Source organism: Miscanthus floridulus, chromosome 15 (assembly GCF_019320115.1).
Source record: "Miscanthus floridulus cultivar M001 chromosome 15, ASM1932011v1, whole genome shotgun sequence".
Lineage (NCBI taxonomy): Eukaryota > Viridiplantae > Streptophyta > Magnoliopsida > Poales > Poaceae > Miscanthus > Miscanthus floridulus.
Window position 1 is genome coordinate 45,348,374 of NC_089594.1, and position 19,218 is coordinate 45,367,591.

Genomic DNA, 19,218 nt, shown 5'->3' on the forward strand with positions numbered 1-19,218 from the left:
ATATTAATATTTATGTCTCTAATAAAATTTGTTACGAAAATATATTCCATAATTGATCTAATGGTACTTATTTTGTATCATGGATGTTAATACATTTTCGTATAACTTTAGTCAAAGTTTAAACCATTTGACTTTTCGAAAAGCGAGAACTGTATTCTTTTGTAGACGTACAGAGTATAAGGAGCCAAACCAAGCTTACTTATTGAGTCGGCCTAGGTGAGTATGTCGGATGCACATAGGCCTTGTTAGGTTGATGCCCTAGAGAAATTATCTAGCCTAGACGATAACATCGAACCACAACACAAGAAATTTCGATACACGGGATTGTTGTGTGAACTAGGCAACTATTTGAGGGTCTAGCCACAACCAAAGTGGCAAGATATGCTCTGGAATGTCACCACAAACTAGTTGTCTCTTTTTTTCACAAACGTTTTTTTCGCGAACGTGGCTTAGCATGTGTTTGATTAATATTTAAGAGAGAGAGAATTACATGACACAACTATAAGAAAGCCTCCGTATCACATATTACAAACCACCAAGCCAGTGGTAAGCAACCTAGAGCAAACCAAAGTAGCAAGAAAAAAAGAAGCGATGAGAAAGCGACCCTTAGCCCTAAAACCCTGCCAGGTTGTGCCCGTGAGAAGAATAGTCATCAACACAAGAGTTGCCTATAGAGGAGGGATATAACCATGGTGGCAAAGCATCTATCTAGAGAAGATGAGACGAACATTGAGCAACATTGGTGGCAACGCATCCACCAGAGAAGATCAAAACAACCTCGGCGGTAAAGCATCCGCAAGTGGAGGGACCAACACACCTTTGGTAGCAAAGCATCCACCAGAGAAAAGACCAAAGCAACATCGACGACAAACCATCCGCTAGAGAATCCAATGGCAACCAAACATTCGCCGAGGAAGGAATAGTAGGGGCAAAGCATCCTCCACAAAACCAAACGACGGCGACAAAGCCAATCGCTTCAGCAGGACAAACCACTGCGAAGAAGTACATAAGGCACATACAGGCACAGTAAAGGGAGCAGATTCGGCGATAGGAGCATTGAACGAATGGAGACACAATGGCAGGAGTGCTTAAATGTCATCTTCAAGAAGGAGAGTGACATCCACGGATGCCACCATCACTAGTCAAAGTAGCAGGGACAGAACCTTCAAATGTCTCCAAGGAGGTAGTGACACAAGTTGGACCACCGTTGTCGGCCCGCAGCAAAAAGCCAGGCAAGACTTTCACCCAAATTCCAAGCATCCACGGTCACAAGCCTCCGACATAGGAAGCCAGAGACGACGACGGGAGCACAATGAGGCAGAGGGGTTTCCGCCGATCAAATGCGACAAGACGGGCACGTAGGCTGCGTCGGCTGCGCCACGCGTATGCCACCATACCTTGCCAAGACCAACGGCTCAAGCCCGCCGCGACCTACGTGCTGCCCCAAGGATGTGAGCCGCTCTCTCGTCTAGGCTCTGCTCTGGCTGAGCGCTCATCACGCCTCGGCCTAGCCACGAGAGGCTGCCCAAGGCGTAGACTAGCGTACCCATGGTGCAGCAGGCGCCACGAGGTGGCCGCGCTCGCCCCGCCAGGTCGCAGATTCGGGACAAGGAGGACATGATCTAGGCCTAGGAGCCCCGAATCTACCATCCTTGCACCCACAAGCCGCAGCACCCTTCAATGTGTGCTGAAGAACTATAAGATGGAGAAGAGACAAGAGAGGGGGAGGGAGTTGTGGTGTGGGCGTACACCGCCGCCGCTACGCATAGACCTGCGATGATAGGCGTTGGGTTTTTGGCAACGGCAACATCACTCCTCCCGTTGCCCTAGGAGGCGACGGGGAGGGGTACCCTTTACTAAACTTTATTATTTGTTTTAAGCTGGTTGTCTCTTTTTATATAAAAAAAGAAGGTACATATAAATAGTTATGCAAAGCCTTATTTCCTAAAATTAACGCGTGCACACACGAACATGTGCACAAGTAAGACAATGCGTTCAGATTTCAGGCGGTATGAACCTGACATCACAGTAGGTCATTACTCATAAATGGTGAAGTTGCAGGCTAACCACTGGCCACAATGTCCAAAAATTACCTATATCTAACTCAGAGTGTTTTCTCGGCAAAAAAAAAAAAAATGTCAGAGTACCACGACTACACAGTGCTACCATAACTAAACAAAGTCCACAACAAACAACATCATATCATTGGAACAAGGTGGTGACGATATTCTGTCAATTTGGGTCGTTGAAATGTTGATTTTTTTAATGGCATGGCATGGCATACCAAGTCAGCTAGTTTTGTTGACTAGTGACCGTGTAGTGAACCACCATGTTTTTTGTTGACTAATTACTCGTTCTCCTCTTAATAAGAAACATCTCTAGGCGCGGTAGCTAAAAATTACTCCCTCTTAAAATAAATCAAATTCTAGAATTATTCTAAGTCAAATTTTTTATGTTTAAATTTAATCATCTTTATAGAGTACCACATGTATGAAATCGATTATGTGCATTATGAAAATATATTTCACAATGTATCTAACGATATTGTTTTGATGTGATATTACCTTAGCAAATAAATGGAGTACCGTAGCAAGACCGCAACAACGGAGGAGTATTACAGAAAAGGTCAATCCTAATAGCGAAAGGCCCCAAATGCGCAACAACCATCAGCACCTGAACTGAAACTTCCCAAAAGTGTTGCGCCACATAACGATTGGACAATTATGCCCTTAATCATCTCCTCCGCGGCCACGGTTTGCTTGGGACTAACAAATTATACGCACAAAATAATAAGCTGGAAACGGATCAGTGAAGGATTGCTGGTAAATGATTTTGCATTTTTTTTAGGGATAAATAACAAGCACTCCAATGCAAGTCCGATAGAAATAGAATTGGCCGCACCTAACGGCTAACGCCGACCGTGGTGGGTATTGGCAGTTGGATTAAGAGTTAAGACCAGGCCAGAGCCAGCACGTACATCCCAGTACCAACTAGTAGCTCCTAGGCCACGTTTAGTTCGGCCGAACCGCCGCCGCCAAACGCACTGTACAACCAAACTATACAATTAGTTTTTGATTTCGTCAATATTTAGTACTCTATGCATATACCGCAAGTCTAATGTAACGAGAAATTTTTTTTTGCATAGTGTCAAAGTTGGAAATTTGGTGGAACTAAACAGGGCCTAGCTCTCGTCCTGCTCCCTGCGTATTTAGCATCAACCCTGACAGCAGTCAATCCCGTGGGTCCTGCTTGCCATGTACTCCGTACAGTGCAAAGTATAGTAGGATTAGGATGCATGCTGATCCATGCTGTCTAAGTACGACAGGAATATATGCTGTCTATCGTAGCCTAAGGAGGTTGCTCTCCTCTTTTTTCCTGCGACAGAGATGCTACGCCAACAGCTCCATTCCGTCCGTGTTAGTACAGACATTTTTCCATAGCTGTACTTCTAATCCACATTTAAAGGGAAACAATGAGACATAAATCCAGTATGGTAGTGAAAAAATTAAGAAAAAAACAGAAAAAGAGAAAAAAATATCAGACAATGGTATTTGGCAATCATGCAGAACGTGCTTAGCCACGTTCGCGAAAAAAATTGACAATCACGCAATCCTACCTCCAGCACAGCTCAAGTTGATGTCAATCGCGGGATCGTGAAATCCCATATCCTCTAGTAGAATCGTACTTATCATAATCATAGAATTAACCTGATAAAGCAAGATGATGAAGTTATAAAATTCGTACCACAAATTCATGAGTTCAACATATATATAAACACTCATTCACCATATTTTTCACAAAAAGCCAACGCTCAACTGTTTCGGAAAAGAAGAAGAAGAAAAGCCAAGCGGTGTATCTAAGCTATACTAATCCTACAGTAGTTGATCCATCGCAATCACAGGTACATTACGAAAGTTGCAGGTTAGAAAGATAGAGCCCTGCACTATAGGCCTTAACAGAATCGCATGAGTAAAACGCTTCTATTTTTTTAGAGTAAAAACCCAGCAACAACCAACTAATTTGACTAATATAATCACCAAAGACACGAGTTCAGAAGATGCTGCCGAAACAAAAGGAATGGGGAAACCCCATTGGTAGCCTTTTTTTAGAGTGCCCCCCATTGGTAACTGGTAGGCTGTAGAGGCGGGGGTACGAGGCACGATCCATCGTTCTCCCCACCCCACATGCTGCTATGGATGAGGGATGACAGCGTACGAGGGTCGAGGGGAGGGGAGGGGAGGGGAGGGGAGGCGTGTGCGTGTCGTGCCGTGCCGTGCAGCCGTGGGCGGCATCGCTGACGCTGAATTGCTGATCCCGTTCCCATCCACGCTGCGCCGGCCGGTACGGTTGGTGAGCAGTTACCGTTGCCCGGTTTGGACCCTCCTGCTCGCATGAAAGCTCGGTGAAGACACTGGCGCCTGGACCCGGCCCCGGCCCCGGCCGGCCTTATCTCTAAGGCAACCGCAAATAACTTCAATCAAATACAGAAATTTGCAGCACTTTTTTTCTTGTCAACTTGACTTGAGTGGATGCCTCGTTTCTTTTTTCCCCCCTTTTTAGTATAATAAATATGAATGAATAAAATAAGAGCAAATAAAAAAGGTTGAAGATAGATCTCAACTTGAATTTTGTGACCGCGTGCTTATATGAGGATGACCATGCACCTCTCGCTCGCCTTGACGGACAGGGGACTGGATACCACTTCGAGTTTCAGTTATCCAACGAACGGCGAAAGGGTGGCCTAGCAACTTCTCGTTTTAGGTGCAGCACAAAGCATGCGTACATAAGCCTGAAAACGAAACGCTTGGCATGCAAGTATTTGGTCGCATTCGCCTCAACCAAACAGAACCCCCTGGTGGCCTGGTCCTTTAATTTTGTTCTGCTACGGTTCCGGAATTTTTTTCCCCTTCCTGTTGGCGACATGATGCATTTTATTTTTGTTTTCAGTCTATCTGTTTCCAACAATCTAGGCATGTTTGGATTCACTCAACTAAAATTTAGCTACTTAAAATTTTAAAGATAAATTTTAGGCAGCTAAAAGTTCTCCCAGCTAAACTTTAGCGCGGTGTTTGGATCCTTCAACTAATAGACTCAGTTAAACTTTAGCTGGGTTGAAGTAACTAAACTCAGCTAAACTTTAGCTAATCTTTTAGCTGGGTTGAATTCCTAGCAACTAAATTTAGCTAGCTAAAGTTTAGATCGGTGGATCCAAACAGGTCGCTAATCCAAAATAGAGAATTCACCATCCCAACTTGAACATGACTCTGACCCCTGGTCAGGCCTCAACTTCATGCATGCTTAAGTAGGTAATTTGAGTTGTGTTATTTGTGTATATGATGGTAAGAATAAGATGGCCACACGCCACCACATACACTTCTCCTCACCATGCATGATGGTCGATGGATGTGGACCATTTCATTTTTTTCTCTCTCACGCTGCTTTTTGCAGTCTGATGTGGACCAGATTTGAGTTTTAGTTACACAACGGTAAAGGTGGCCTAGCCACCTCTCGTTTTAGGTGCAAGGGGGAAGGTGGCGACCAAAGAAGCGGGTTACGCTCGTCTCTCCACCACAAAGCACCAACCAAAACATGCTTATATCTATCCTTTTCCATCTGCTCACATCTCTTTTGGATTCGCTTGTATTCCAAGGATATGTAATCGTTCTTCACAAGATACCCCACATTTCGATCCCTTTATTTATAAGGTGATGGAAGCTAAAGTGTATTGGCCACATGAAAACCGAAGTTACATCGCATTGCTGTGTAACCTTGATCTGGAGCGTTCCTAGGTTATTGCAACATGCTTATTGCTCAGAAAAGGCATCACAGTAAAAGGTTTGCATGATACAATCCTAACATAATCAAGGCAGGTACTCTCCTCGTCCACAAAAGAATGCAACTATGGGATCTGTGTTGCCAGCCTAGCTTAAGTTTGACTAAATTTATAATAAATAATATTAACATTTATATGTCTCTAAATAAATTTATTATAAAATATACTCTATAACTAATCTAATAGTACTTATTTTATATCATGAGTGTCAGTACTCTTTTATATAACTTTGGTCAAAGAATTTTTTTCGAGAGGGAGTATCGGGCAAGAGGATAGAAAACTGAGCGTACCTTAGTTGGCTACCCTTCTTGTGCTAAAACCTGACAAGTTCTGGGTGATCAGAGAAAAAAAAAATTATAATATTTATTCAAAGTGGATTATATGTCATTTTCAACATGAAGCATATTACTATATTTTTAAAACATTTGAAAAATATATATTATGTGCCGTTATATTTGCATGTGAGGCTTGCCTCTCTGATCAAAGTGCACGTGATAATTAATTGTCATCTGTCACTTAATTCCGTGACATACTAACATTTGTAATTTGTTCGTGAAAAATAAACGCAATAGGTGGATGCGGAAGAAAGCAATCATACGACTTTACAGTACACAGTACGGAGGGTTGCTGGGCACCATGAACATTATCAGTTGAAAAAGCAGTGCATCCATGCTTTTTATTGTTCCTTCGACAAGACAAAAAAAAAAGAGTAATGCAGTGCAAGTTCATGGAGGTTAGTTGTCGACCGGTAGCCCAAGCTTAACCAAGGGCAGTGCAAGTAATTACTGCAGATCCCGGGGTGCAATGATTAGGAAGCAAGGTCATGGAGAAATAAGAATAGAATTGGCAACAAGAGGCAACATACAGCCTGATCGTTGGTCGATTTCTAGACTGATAAATTCGATTAGTGTTGGTTTATTATAAAAAGAAAATATTGTACCACAGCTGATAAGCAAACCCACAGGTTGAGAAACAGAAAGGGACATCACGAGAGTGAGCCGAGCATCTTGCATTCTCATCTCCTCGAGGAGAACAAAAAGCGTCGTCGTCGACATCTTCGATCGATGACTTAACTAATCACATCGCGCGCCCACTCAACAGCAACCGCCCACCTGAAAACCCGAATTAATTTATTTGTTGTCAGTTGATTTAATTAAACAGCCGATGGTTTATTTTATTAGGCCAGTCTCAGTGGGAGTTTCATCTTCCAGTTTCCAACACACTCATATTTTGGATTTTGGAAACAGTGCAGAAGAGTTTCATCCCCATGAAACTCTCTCTACTCCCATAAAACTTTTATCTTCTCTCTTTTCGTCAAGACAGTGCCATGTCAGCATATTTAATGCCTATGAAACTCTATGAAATTCTCATTGAGACTGGCCTTATACTCATATACGTATATATTAATTATACCCTCCTCCCCATTGGTCTCTGCAAGATCCTGTGTCTGGCTGCCTGGCAGGCGCCAGCTAGCAGAGGCTAATCCTAATCCACAGCCGTACAGACAGCGCACCGCATGCATGCTATGAACAGACATCCGTTGACCTTGTCAGTATGCATCCTGCCAATTCCCATTTTATTTTGTGTTTCAGCTTAGGTGGCGTAAAAACATACTCGTATTGATTAAGGGCCTCTTTTTTATGGATGTCAGCTGGAGCTAGAGCCAACCGAATTTATACCAAAGAGGCCCTTAAGAAAATCTCCAAGGGTATCCTAAACCAAACCAAGAACCAGTCGCTGCTGGAGGGTTTTTAGCCGGTTGTATGTACATGGCGTCTCATTGCCTGGCCGGAGACTTTGGATGGCTGGTTGGCTCCTCGCCTCAGGTTAGTGATGAACGCCCGTGTCAAGTCCTAATTACACTTACAATTTACAAAAGCATGCAAATGCGCACCATCAAGAGATTTCTTTTCACAGGACGTAGTTGCAAGTTGTAACTCGTTTCATATCATTCAATATCTTTAGGCACCCCGCCACTGGCCCTGCCCAACCACCTTCTTGAGCTGTCCCGCTCCGCTGCCGTATCTTCCGCCACCACTGTCGTGTCGTGTCTGCCTCGCCCTGAACCCCCTTTTAAGCTCGCCTGAGAGCAGATCCCTAACCCGTCGGAACCCGAGCCGCCGGCATCTTCTTCTTCAGTCTCTAGTGGGGCACGGGCGTGGTCGTGAGCAGGAGGAAGAGCATGGGAGCGGGAGAGGAAGAGGGAGCTGCGCATTCACGTTTCCCTTTCCCCCATCTATAAATCACGTTTAAGTCGTTAGGGAATAAATCGGTGGTTTGAGAAGCACATACTAGCAATGAAAAAAAGAATATTTCTATAACAACCCAACTAGCTAGGTACCTACAAATGAAGTGCCAGGGCTGCTTAACAATCAGCCAAATTTATCACTGTGAGGCAACAGACAAGTACCAATGCAACCACTAATACGTACGTGTACATTGTTCATTCATTTGTAAAGGCAAAGAAGATATGCACTGGTACTCTCCACATGGAGGTCCTTTACATTGTGCGCATATTTCTTCTAACTATATAAAGTTTGATCAAGGACAAAAGGAGATAGGTTTGTTGCTCGCTATATTCCCGATGAAGTCTTTAAATATTTATTAGTTCCTATGAACTTTGACTGGATCGTTATCATTCGATGTCGACGCTTTACTGAATGATTATGGTACAATCATTTGTAACTTGACCAAAACTTACGGATATGGTTTTAATTAAAGTAACCACTCGAGAAAAATTGCACCAAGTTTTTGAGGACATGCAACCCCTTAGGAAGCATAAATCATAAAATGCAACTATATATCTAGGAAAATTTGTGATGAGAAAAAAAACTCTTCGAGAAAAGTCACCATCTTAACCTCGAAAGTATAGAGGGAGCTCTAAAATGTTGACTAATTAGCCTAGGATGTTAGGTCAAGCATTGCAAAGGTGATTGTAGGAGCCTACTCCTTCCATCCCTGAATAAATAGATTTCTAGCAAGTTTAGTATGACAGAGAAAATACAATACCACCCTTCATTAATTGGAGTAGTTGCACCTTATCGGTGATTTTTCTAGTTGTGTGGTAATTATAACATTTACCATATCCATCCAACTGTAGAAACTAAGTCTGAATTGGGGAATTTGGGAGCGGTAGGAAATATGAGAGAACTCCGAGGAAAATAAATGAGTTGATGGACCATTTAGCCTCCTAGAGATTGATTTATTTGTAAATTTTTTTATGGTGAAAATCTATTTATTCTAGGACAGAGGGAGTATTTGGCGACTGTTTAGGACTTTACTAGAGGAGCTCCAGGAGCCTGAGGAGCCGCGAAATGGAGACCTTAGTTCCGTAGTTCAAAAACAATTCCTTCTCTCATAAGCTTAACTGGAGGAGCCATTTTTGCTTTGACATTTGGTAGGACTTCACTGAAGAAGCTGGAGCTAAAGCGGCTCAAAGAGCTCCGTCAAACAAGACCTAACATTGCCTTTGCGAAATTTCCTCAGCTTATTAGAATGGATACGCCCATGTACACAGAGTCCACGATGCGACTTACATTAGAATTCAAATTTTAGCACAATTCTAAAATTTCCATAAATTAATATGCGGATGTAAATAACATCATAAAAAAAATGTAACATTAGGACATAGATGGTGATGGTTGTTAAACTGACCACATCTTTTCCCCTAACCATAAGTCAATGTCAAAAGAAGATTTGTTGGTTGGTTGGTACAATGCTGAAACTTCAGGAACCAGTTTTTGTACTTTGAACAGTGGCGCCGGACGGCCGGACGGCTTGACACATTTTGCATTCAGATTTACTCTTTGGAGTGCTTGCCGACGCCCTGCCCGTGTCCAACGTTCGTCCTTTCTGTGTCTTTCAACGCGTGGATAGAAAGCGACTCACCAATGGCTCGCTTAAGATCTCAATCTAGTACTGATGCTATATATATACTCCTATAGTGTAGCCCGTAGGGAAAATAAAGGAGGAAATGAAAGAAAGCTGTTGATTCATCCGGAAGAAAGTGAGGCTTCTTCGGAAGCTTTGCTTGAGGTGCCACGCGGCTTCCATTTTTCTCCATGTTTTGAGTCCATCAGCCTTTGCGCCAATATATATCATATAACAGTGTTGGCATGATCTTGTCATGATATACGTACTACGGTTTCAATGATTGTTTTCTTATTCTAATTTTCTGCACCCTAAATGGAATCCTAGCATTTTTTGCAGAAGAAAAATGCTATCCAACACTCGAGTGTTTAAGATCAATCCAACATTCGATTTTTTCCTTCTCTTCTCTTCCTCTCCACCTCTGATGGACTTAGAAGGGGTTTTGGGGAGGCAGGCCGGCCAGGCGACAAGGACGGCCGGAGGGGAAGAAGGAGGTTGCCGCGGGCGGTAGGGTCTCGCTGGAGCTCCACGGTCGCGGCCGCGGAGCCCCGACGAGACCCTACCGCGCGCGCGGCAAGGCGGTGGACGATGGGTGGCAGCAGCCATTGGAAGGAGGAAGAAGGTATGGACAAAAAATCAGGTGTTGGAAGAACCTAAAATACGCGAGTGTTATAGAGACACATCCTTGCAGAAACTCTACCATGCAGACTTAGATTTCAACAATTGTTTTCTATCCTAATTTTTTTGTACTTTGGAGCCAAAATCCCTCACCATGTTAGTCAAGTTCTTCCATGAAATGTTTAAAAAAAAAGTCATTTCCAACTAATGCAGACGTGTCCACATATTTGGGCTACTGTGGGCTAACTCATCCGAACTGCAATGGCAATCCACAACGGCCCGCAAAAACCACAGCCCCACGAAGCCCCTCACGCCGACCAAGCTACGCCCTCCCGGGCCTCCCCTTCGAAATTCCAAATCGTCCGTCGCGGTCTGCTCGTCCATCTCACCGCCGCCGCCGCCGCCGCAGCCCCGAAACCCTAACAAACACAACGGCATGCGCATCCTCGCTGCCTCCAACCCTTCGCCGCCGCGTCCCATGTACGTTGCCCATCCTCGCACGAGCGTGCCGTGGCCTGCCTCCAGGGCTTAAACACTCTCCGCGCTCCCTGGTGGCGGGGAATGGGCAACCGTTGCTCACCACGGTTAATAGCCCGGGGAATGTGGGACTTCCCAGCCGCTGCGCTTGACGGGCTTCGCTTCGATCCAGTTTCCATCGCGGTGAGGTGACCGCCCTTCGCTGCCTTGTGTCCAATCTTCTACCGAAGCCTGTGAGCTTTTCGCTCTCTTAACTTAATCTTGTGTAGGCTGCTGTTTTACTTGGGTTGGGTCGCATCATCGTTGGATCAGCACGGTCGTGTCTGCATCTGAATTGCGCCCGTTCCTGTCCTGCCAAATTTCGTTCCATATAATCAGCGCAGGATTCAGCAAATCAAGTACTGAAGCTGGCGGGTGCATTGGCGTCCCAAATTTCGTTCCATATAATCCAAACAGATGTAGATGGGCCTGATCAAGGTCAGAAAGTTGGCACAACGGTTGAGTTGGGTATGGAACACGTGGGGATCATTAGCCTTTGTTTCTGCTGCATTATACATGCTTTGCCTGCACCCTTCTGATTTCGTAGGAAAGTATTTGCTGCTTTAGGCCATGTACAACCCGGGCACTTGGGCAGTTGGGCTTGCAGGAAGTTGCTGCTTTTTTGTGCCATGGTGGAAGTCAGGAGGACCACTTGCTTTAGAGTCGCTCTCTGCTTAAGCGGTTGATGCCTAAGACCGGTTTAGTGTGAAAAATGACATTTTAACCTGAATAACCGGATATTAGCGCGGGAATTTGGTTAATCCCTATTGTATGTTAAGACTCTTAGGCAATATCGTTATTCTTGTCTCTCTTTAAGCATCCTTCTGATGTTATGTGCCTACTGTTAATGCATAGTGCCAAAACATTTCTCCCTTCAAAAGACATGTTGTCATTACAAAGAAGCAACCAGTAGGACCTCCAAAGGATTTTGAGACAATTATCAAGTTGATTTTCAGATAAGGTTCTTAGGTCCACACACACCTTTGATTAATGTGATAGATAGATTATTTTCAGATAGCAAAAAAGGAAAAGAAGAGAATTAACTACTCTGTTTACCTCCTTTGTCGTGTCCAGTATGTTAACTTTTTCTGGAAAGCTCTCTTATTCCCTTTAAACATTTGTTTCCATCTCCAGTCTCCTTTGTCTCAACCACAATTGCAGGACGCAATGCCCTAGGGCTATATCCACCTACTCTCTGGCTCATAGCTGTTTGTCGTGTTAAGCATGATAGTATTTTCCAAAAAAATGGATCTTTGAGTGCATATAATAAATTTTCTATTTAAAAAAACTAGGTCCCACCGGGATTCGAACCCAGGTTACCAGATTCAAAGTCTGGAGTGATTACCACTACACCATGGAACCATCTGTGTATGTTATCCCTTGATGATGATATTTACATACAACATATCCATAGAAAATGGTAATAAATTTGTTATCCTGTATTTATTTTTCTCCCACTTTAAAAAATCACGTAAGTGATAAAACATAGCTTTAGATATATTGGTAATGCTGTACAGTTGTAACAATTGAAAGTTTCTTGAGCCCAAATCCGATGATTTTGTGAACACTAGTATTCATATCATGCTGCATGTTTTGCAAGTTAAGTGCACCCTTGCTGCGGCTACATAAATTTGTGAACTAGGGCGTACCCAGTGCAGAGAGCTCCCGCTCTGTGCGGGGTCTGGGGAAGGGTGTCAGTGGCAAGCCTTACCCTCGCCTGTGCAATGCGAGGAGACCGCGACTCGAACCCGGGACCTTCCGGTCACAGGCGGTAAGACTCTACCGCTCGCACCAGGCCCGCCCTTCAAATTTGTGAACTAAAGAGAGAAAGTTGATCGTGTATGCAACATATATTGAATTCAAAGTAATGAAATTTAAGTTTTGTTTTTAAATATGGCTGAAGCAAGGAGTCCATGGAATGTACTGAATATATGGTAGTATAACTTAGTGAGCATAGTCCTAGAAATGCATTGCATGTGGTCAAATCCAAAGCTGTGAAAATAGAACTTATTAAATCATGTGGCGTGACTAAGATATAGTAACATTTCTCATCAGAATAATGTGGAGCAGAGGTAGCTCACAAATATTGTTAGAGCCCAATATGTCATGCAAATACTATTAATAAAGTAAACTGTGCAATTTTGAAGCACAATAGCCTAAGGGTGCCTATTTTCACGGCCATTAGTATTGTTCGCAGTCCCACTGTCCCATTGTGGCCCAGGTGCACTGCTTTTGTTTGTGGTGCTCAATGAAATGTGGTATTTTTCACATTTTGCGATTCGCCTTGATGCATTATTGATTGGTGATTAGGAACATCAGGATATTAATTTGGACAGCTATGTGAGTGAAAGATAGGAAGAAAGAGGAAAGTTTTCTCCAATGTGATGATTTTATGTAAAGTAGTGCTCTTACATTTGTATGCATGCACCTTGCAGTTATCACAGATGGCCTGTTATGCGTCATGTCATGTTTTTGTTCTGTGAGGCATGTGCTGAAATGGTGCATTCATTTTCCCCTGAGTTTTAGGGGAATGATCCAAAAGAGTGCAATTGTAGGGCTATGTAGGAGTTAAATTCCAGCTTTTCCGTGTTTCAAGATTATTGATATGTGACTAGATGGCGCACACCTGCTTTGACAAATAACATGTGTGAGATCCATGAATCGTTTAACAAATATGACATCTTGGTTGTGTGGACACATTTGGTGAACAAGGAAACTTTGAAGTGAACTCTCATTTGAAACATTGCATCTTGTTCAGTATTAGATATTGCACTCTTTGAAACTAAAACGACTCCCCCCATGTAAAGAAATATGATGATTTTTGGCTATCCATTCTCTTATAGAAATATTAAGGCCCTGTTCGCTTGAACTTATCAGCCGTACCGTTTTAGCGAAATAACCGTGTTTTTCTCTCACAACAAATTAGCATCAGCCGTTTTTCCAGCCAGCCGAACAGTAAGTCTCTTAGGCAACAAAACATAAATTCAACTTTTCAAGTCCTGTGTATTTTTACTGTTCTATTTGTTTTTCCCATTTTCCTTTTCTAGGTGCTATTATCTGCTGCCACTGAAGGATATAGCCATATCAAGATCATTGACCACCAGTTTTAGATAGCCTAGATTGGTGGTATTGTACCAAGTTGTTTTCAATCCACCATATGGAAGGTGCATGGTTGGTGCCTTTTGATGATTCTTTTGAGCTGAATATGATCCACTAACTTTGAAATTTCTTAGCAACATTCTTTTTAATCTTGTTATGTGTCCTCAACTTGCATTTACCACTGAATCAATAAAGTTGCTATGGTATCGCTGAAGCCGCACATAATAATTTTCTTTGTTAGTTTCCCTACCTCAAAAATATCATTTTGTAATCCATGGAGGTGAAATATCTTGAAATATTGTGGTATTTATCTAACAGTGTGGTATTTCTCAAAAATAAATTTGTTATGTGACCTGGTGCAATCAGCAGCCGCAAAGCACAAAACATTGTGGTATTTATCTAAAAAGCTGCTGCTTGTAGGTTCTGACATAATGCTTCATGTTCAATCTGGTTTGGTTTTTAGACATTAGAGTGGTCTATCTAGCAGAAAATACAGATTAGAGTGTTTGTCTTAAAATATAATTTGGGTCTGTTGTATACTTGGCTTGATGTTTTAGACTAAAAAGTTGTGTTTATCATCTTCAGTTTGTAGCAGCTTGCCAACTGTAGTTATGTTGTCTAACATTAGCTCATTGTAATTATAATATTTTCCACGACAATATGAGAATGTTTGTGCTTGAAAGATTAGTGTTGGCTTGCTCTGTCAATCTCTAATGCATCAATTTACATAGGTCACCCTGTTCTCACTAAGAGAATATTTACAACAGAATATTATTTCACCTATATATAGAACTAGTGTTGAACATGGCTGATTTCTTGAACAATATTATGTGACCTGTATATAGAACAAGTTCTGAAACATGGCTGATTTCATTGTTCTTGAAAATTGACTGACTAATGTCTTTTCCTTTCTAGGATGAGTATACTGCAAAGTCCCAGGCTGCACATCTAGAAGGGCTGGAGCAACAAGAGTTGGTGGAAAAATTCTGTTTGATCTGTCTGATGTCTTGCGCCATAGTCGTGTAGCCATTGCAAATGGTGCTGTTAAAATGGCTGATGTGCGGTCTGCTGCCAAGAAAAAAAAATCTTGCATCTTCAAATTCAGCATCTTATCGACGCATGGCCAAAGACAATCGGAATTTCTGTCATACTGAATGCCTTGACCAGATGGGGGAACTTATTACTAATGACTTGATACTGGTATGGATGTGAATTCATGTGTCTGTTTTCATGATTTAAGAAAGCACCACTCCTTAGTTTATTTTTGAACTACTATACTTTTTTGGGTGTAGGATCTTTATTGTAAATTGGATATTGAGGTTCCAGAAAATCTGAAAAGGCGCCTTGAAGCTCTTACAAGCAAAAACAGCTGTTCTACAACCATTTTAAGTAAACTGATATGTTTTGATGTCAGAATGACAACACGCAGTGCAGCAGTGAGGGAGTTGCCTCATGTTGATGGTTGCTGTAGTTTCCAACTTTGCATCGTAGTTTTAACCTCATGTTAAGCTGTACCAAACAAGTGTCTTGTCGCTTTGTGTCCAACCAATGACTGCTTACTCCTACACCGATCTTGTGCATGAGTATTAGGACTCTAATACTATCTGTCATTTAGTTTGGACATTTCTATATTCTTCATGTATGGTGCTGGTGTAAAAGTAATCATGAAGAAGACAATTAGTGTGTATCAATCCTAAAATCCATTTGATGTTTACATGGTATTATCGTTTTGCAGCTGCCCACTAGTTCATCTCATGTTGGCGAGGACTTGGATGGTGAGGACTTGGAGGACACAGATGACAAGTACATGGAAGGAGAGGACATGGCGGAGGACATGAATGAGGACATGTATGAAGAGGACAAAGAGAACGAAGAGAACAGGGATGAAGAGGACATCGACAACAACAATGGGGGCAGCAATGCTGGATCAAACATCGATGACTTTTGTGATCTGGGATATATATATGGTAAGGTTGCTATTGACACAAATAGCACATGGATTGTCAAAGTGACTTTTGTAGCTCCATGGAACAACATAGGTTCTGGTGGTTGTCTTTTGTCTTTTGAACATGTATGGCTGTGCACGGTTAACTTAGTAGTAGCTGAATGTTAGATGGACTTAGCTAAAACTAGGATGTGGTGGTAGGTGACATGGCTATACATGTATAAATTAAGAGCAGCAAATGCTGGTGGTAGAATGTTGGTAGTAGAATTTTAGATGTAATTTGTGAGGGCAAAACCTTTGGTATGTTGGCCCGTGCTGAATGCTCTGTAATCTCCTATGGAACTTCTAATATGTATGTTTTAATATATTAGAAGTGAGCCTGTAGAAATTAGCACTATCCCTAACAGCGTGCCTACAGGAAAACAATTAACCTGACGATTCGTAACGATGTACTAAACCTGTTCATGGTACAACTTACTGTCAAGCAACCGTAAAAAAATTACCGTCACAAATATATTTCTGTCGGGACGCTCACAGGAAAAATTCTATTTCTCTGTCATCTATCCTTGATGGGATATGCCTGTTGCAATTCGAACAAAATGAATTTTTCTGACTGTTTTCCTGTTTCCTTGACGGTTTTTGGCACAAAGAAATAATGTTGTTTCCAGTAGTGTAGTTTTTTAGAAAATATTAGCAACATTTGTATCTCTAAATAAGTTTATTATGGAACTAGATTCAGATATCTATCTAGTAATGCTAATTATGTATCATATAAATATTAATATATTAAAAGGGATGGAGGGAGTATGTGGCTACAAGTTTTACGTGGCTACAAGTTTGATACTGAGACTTTTCTTGAACAAAGTACAAAGTTCAATTCCAATCAGAACTCGAAAAACTCCAACCAGAATTTAAGAAACAACAGTTGAAACTTAGGATCTCAAAGCCAGTACTTGGCTGTCTAACAGCTTACCAAATCAACACTAATAGTAACAAATCTAACAGTGACTACTCAAAAAACTTAACTGATGGACTAGGAGTTTAATAAGTAGCCCCAAAACTAACCAAATCAAAACTGTGGCATAGCAGTCTAGTGGGTAGTAAGCTGCGAAGTGGACGGTGGCGTCCGGTGCTGCTCGCACCCTTTGGCGCCTATATCGACCAACGACCAATGCCTCAACGAGGCGCGGCAGGACATTGTGTAGCGCAAGCCTGAATCCAGTCGAGCTCGGTCGCTCCCTGCTGCTATCCGTGAGACGGCCCTCCCCGTCGAGCGTGCCAACAAGGCAACCCTGCATGTACGCCTCGCATGACCGGATGATGCGCTGCCCGTGGCAGCGGAAGTGGTCTCTCACAAACGCATCGAAGCCGGCCGGTGGCCGGTGGAGGAGATGCAGCATGGTTCGAAGGTTCAGAAGGTATGTGCTCTCGCAGTAGGGGAGCTCGTTGCGCTGGCCCTCCGGTGTGCCAACCTGCGCTGCGTAACCGGCCTCGTTGTAGTAGGGTTGGGCTGTGAGCACGATGCCCTGGATGGAGACCACAACTTGGAGGATGCTCGACGCTTCTGGCGACCATAGCTCGGTACCCTTGCCGCCGAATGTGTTGAGGAGGCTGATGAGGCACACGGTTCCGGAGGGGTAGAGGTTTGGGTTCACGCGTAGTCCAAACGACCGGTAGCTCACCAGCGGCGGTGTAGCAGGGAATGACGGTGGGAGCTGTAGGTCGAAGAAGAAGAGCCCATCGTGGTATGGCGTCCCGCTCGCGCCCACGATCACTGCTCGTAGGAGGTCCATGCGATCCTCGAATGCCCGCACATAGATGGTGTCTGCATGCCGGGTAAATTAAATTCGTTTAGAGGAATAATTTAAAGATCGACGCCATATGGCACTGTTCGGCTTACCTCATATTCGGTTTGTTCGGCTTCTTTTTTTTTTTAGCCGGAACAGTGTTTTTCTCTCACAATAATTCAGTCGGAACAGTGTTTTCCAGCCAGTTTCAGTCAAGTTTCAGACCAGCGAACGGGGCCAAGGTACGGTGCAGATTTCATGTAGAAATTTTCTCAACTTTACCTGGCAAGTTATTCTCAAGAATTTTCCACTCCTTTTGCACCCTTTTTAACCACTTCCTTCCACCACCAGCAGTGCCCTGTTAGTGGATCAACATGAAATAACAACCATCAATATACAGTATCGGTTACTCTCTTCGGTCCAATTTATAAGGCGAAGGTTGATATGGCATGATATTCTAAATTACACTTTGTTTGTTTATTTATTTTTATATTATATTATTTATGAAGTGATTATATTTTTTTAAAACAACTTATAATTATTGGAAAGTACATTTATTTACAAATAGTTAAAACTTGTTAGCCAAAATTATTGGTGAAAGATTGTAAAGCTTAAATTTTGATATGTGTGCGTCTATAATATAAACTTGTACCCCCCATAAACTGATATGACAGATAATTGACACCATGTAAAGTTGATTATATATATATATATATATATAAATATATATATATATATATATAAATATATATAATACACATGCCAATAGAAGATGAGTCAAATTTCCAATTGTTATTAGGATATAATTCCAAAAAAAATCTTGCGTAAATACTGTTTTACATAATGACAGCGGCAATGACGACTATTTTTTTTAAACCAATCAGGTAGGAGAGCTGCTGATTATATTAAAAAGAAGAAAAGTCTAAAGTGGGTACAACGATACAACAACGACTTACAACTCAGCAATGACTACTAATGATTCTTTTTTTTGAATAATTTTAAAGTCTAGCAATTTGACAGAGATAATTGCCTTTTTAAGAAGTTTTGTGATTTCTCTTTTAACCCCACAACACTTGATTTTGTCGGCAGTTTAACAAATAGCGGAGATTGTACGTACTAAAAATAAGTATATATACTTGTTAGACAAATGAGTTACGCACCTTCTCCTGGAGGTAATAGTGATCCTGAGGACTTTGCGTAACGTCAAAATGCTTGAAGCCGATCAAGGCGCCATCGACAACTCCCGCATCATCGCTTGCCAGTGCTACAGCTTCAGCAGCTTCCTTGGCATTGCACTCATCGCCATCACCACCGGACATAGACGAGCGTGTCCGGATGACGATGTTCTCTGTGGTAGCAGGTTCCGTTGTCGAGGGAGCTGATGATGCCACCGACCGGCTCGCCATATCTTTCTTGCCCCGTGCAAGCATTCCACTGCCTATTCGAATCACTGCCTGGATGATACTCGCAGTACCAGCCCGACCCATTGTTGCCGGCGTCCCTTGTACAGCTGGGCCATCGTCTTCGGCATCACTTCCACTGTCAGTATC

The 19,218-nt window shown here is 42.5% G+C and overlaps 1 protein-coding gene, 1 non-coding gene and 1 pseudogene across 11 annotated transcripts; 1 reads left to right on the forward strand and 2 right to left on the reverse strand.

Moving 5' to 3' along the window:
- The first annotated feature begins 10,612 nt into the window (after nucleotides 1-10,612).
- Nucleotides 10,613-16,236, forward strand: LOC136508546 (uncharacterized). 10 transcript variants are annotated; one of them, XR_010772024.1, is made up of 5 exons: nucleotides 10,613-10,986; nucleotides 11,068-11,305; nucleotides 14,852-15,136; nucleotides 15,229-15,397; nucleotides 15,672-16,236. XR_010772024.1 is itself a non-coding variant. In XM_066503237.1 (4 exons), exons 3-4 carry the CDS (start codon nucleotides 14,972-14,974, stop codon nucleotides 16,047-16,049), a joined length of 543 nt encoding a protein of 180 aa, XP_066359334.1. In that variant the 5' UTR covers nucleotides 10,613-10,986; nucleotides 11,068-11,305; nucleotides 14,852-14,971; the 3' UTR covers nucleotides 16,050-16,235. The 10 variants fall into 10 exon arrangements, 7 of the variants coding, with proteins under 7 accessions (XP_066359334.1, XP_066359335.1, XP_066359336.1 ...); XR_010772025.1 differs by having other exon boundaries at nucleotides 15,229-15,325; XR_010772023.1 differs by having other exon boundaries at nucleotides 15,229-16,236.
- TRNAQ-UUG (transfer RNA glutamine (anticodon UUG)) lies at nucleotides 12,128-12,199 on the reverse strand. The gene has a single exon. It is a non-coding gene; the product is annotated as a tRNA-Gln (tRNA).
- A 735-nt stretch (nucleotides 16,237-16,971) lies between the features above and the next one.
- LOC136507446 (probable ubiquitin-conjugating enzyme E2 23) lies at nucleotides 16,972-18,987 on the reverse strand (annotated as a pseudogene).
- Between the last annotated feature and the right edge of the window lie 231 nt (nucleotides 18,988-19,218).

Excerpts from the sequence above, each read along its gene's own strand:
- LOC136508546 (XM_066503237.1), top strand. The coding sequence starts at position 14,972 with ATGGTGCTGTTAAAATGGCTGATGTGCGGTCTGCTGCCAAGAAAAAAA. Across the intron at positions 15,137-15,671 it reads TTACTAATGACTTGATACTG|CTGCCCACTAGTTCATCTCA; the intron begins GTATGGATGTGA and ends ATCGTTTTGCAG.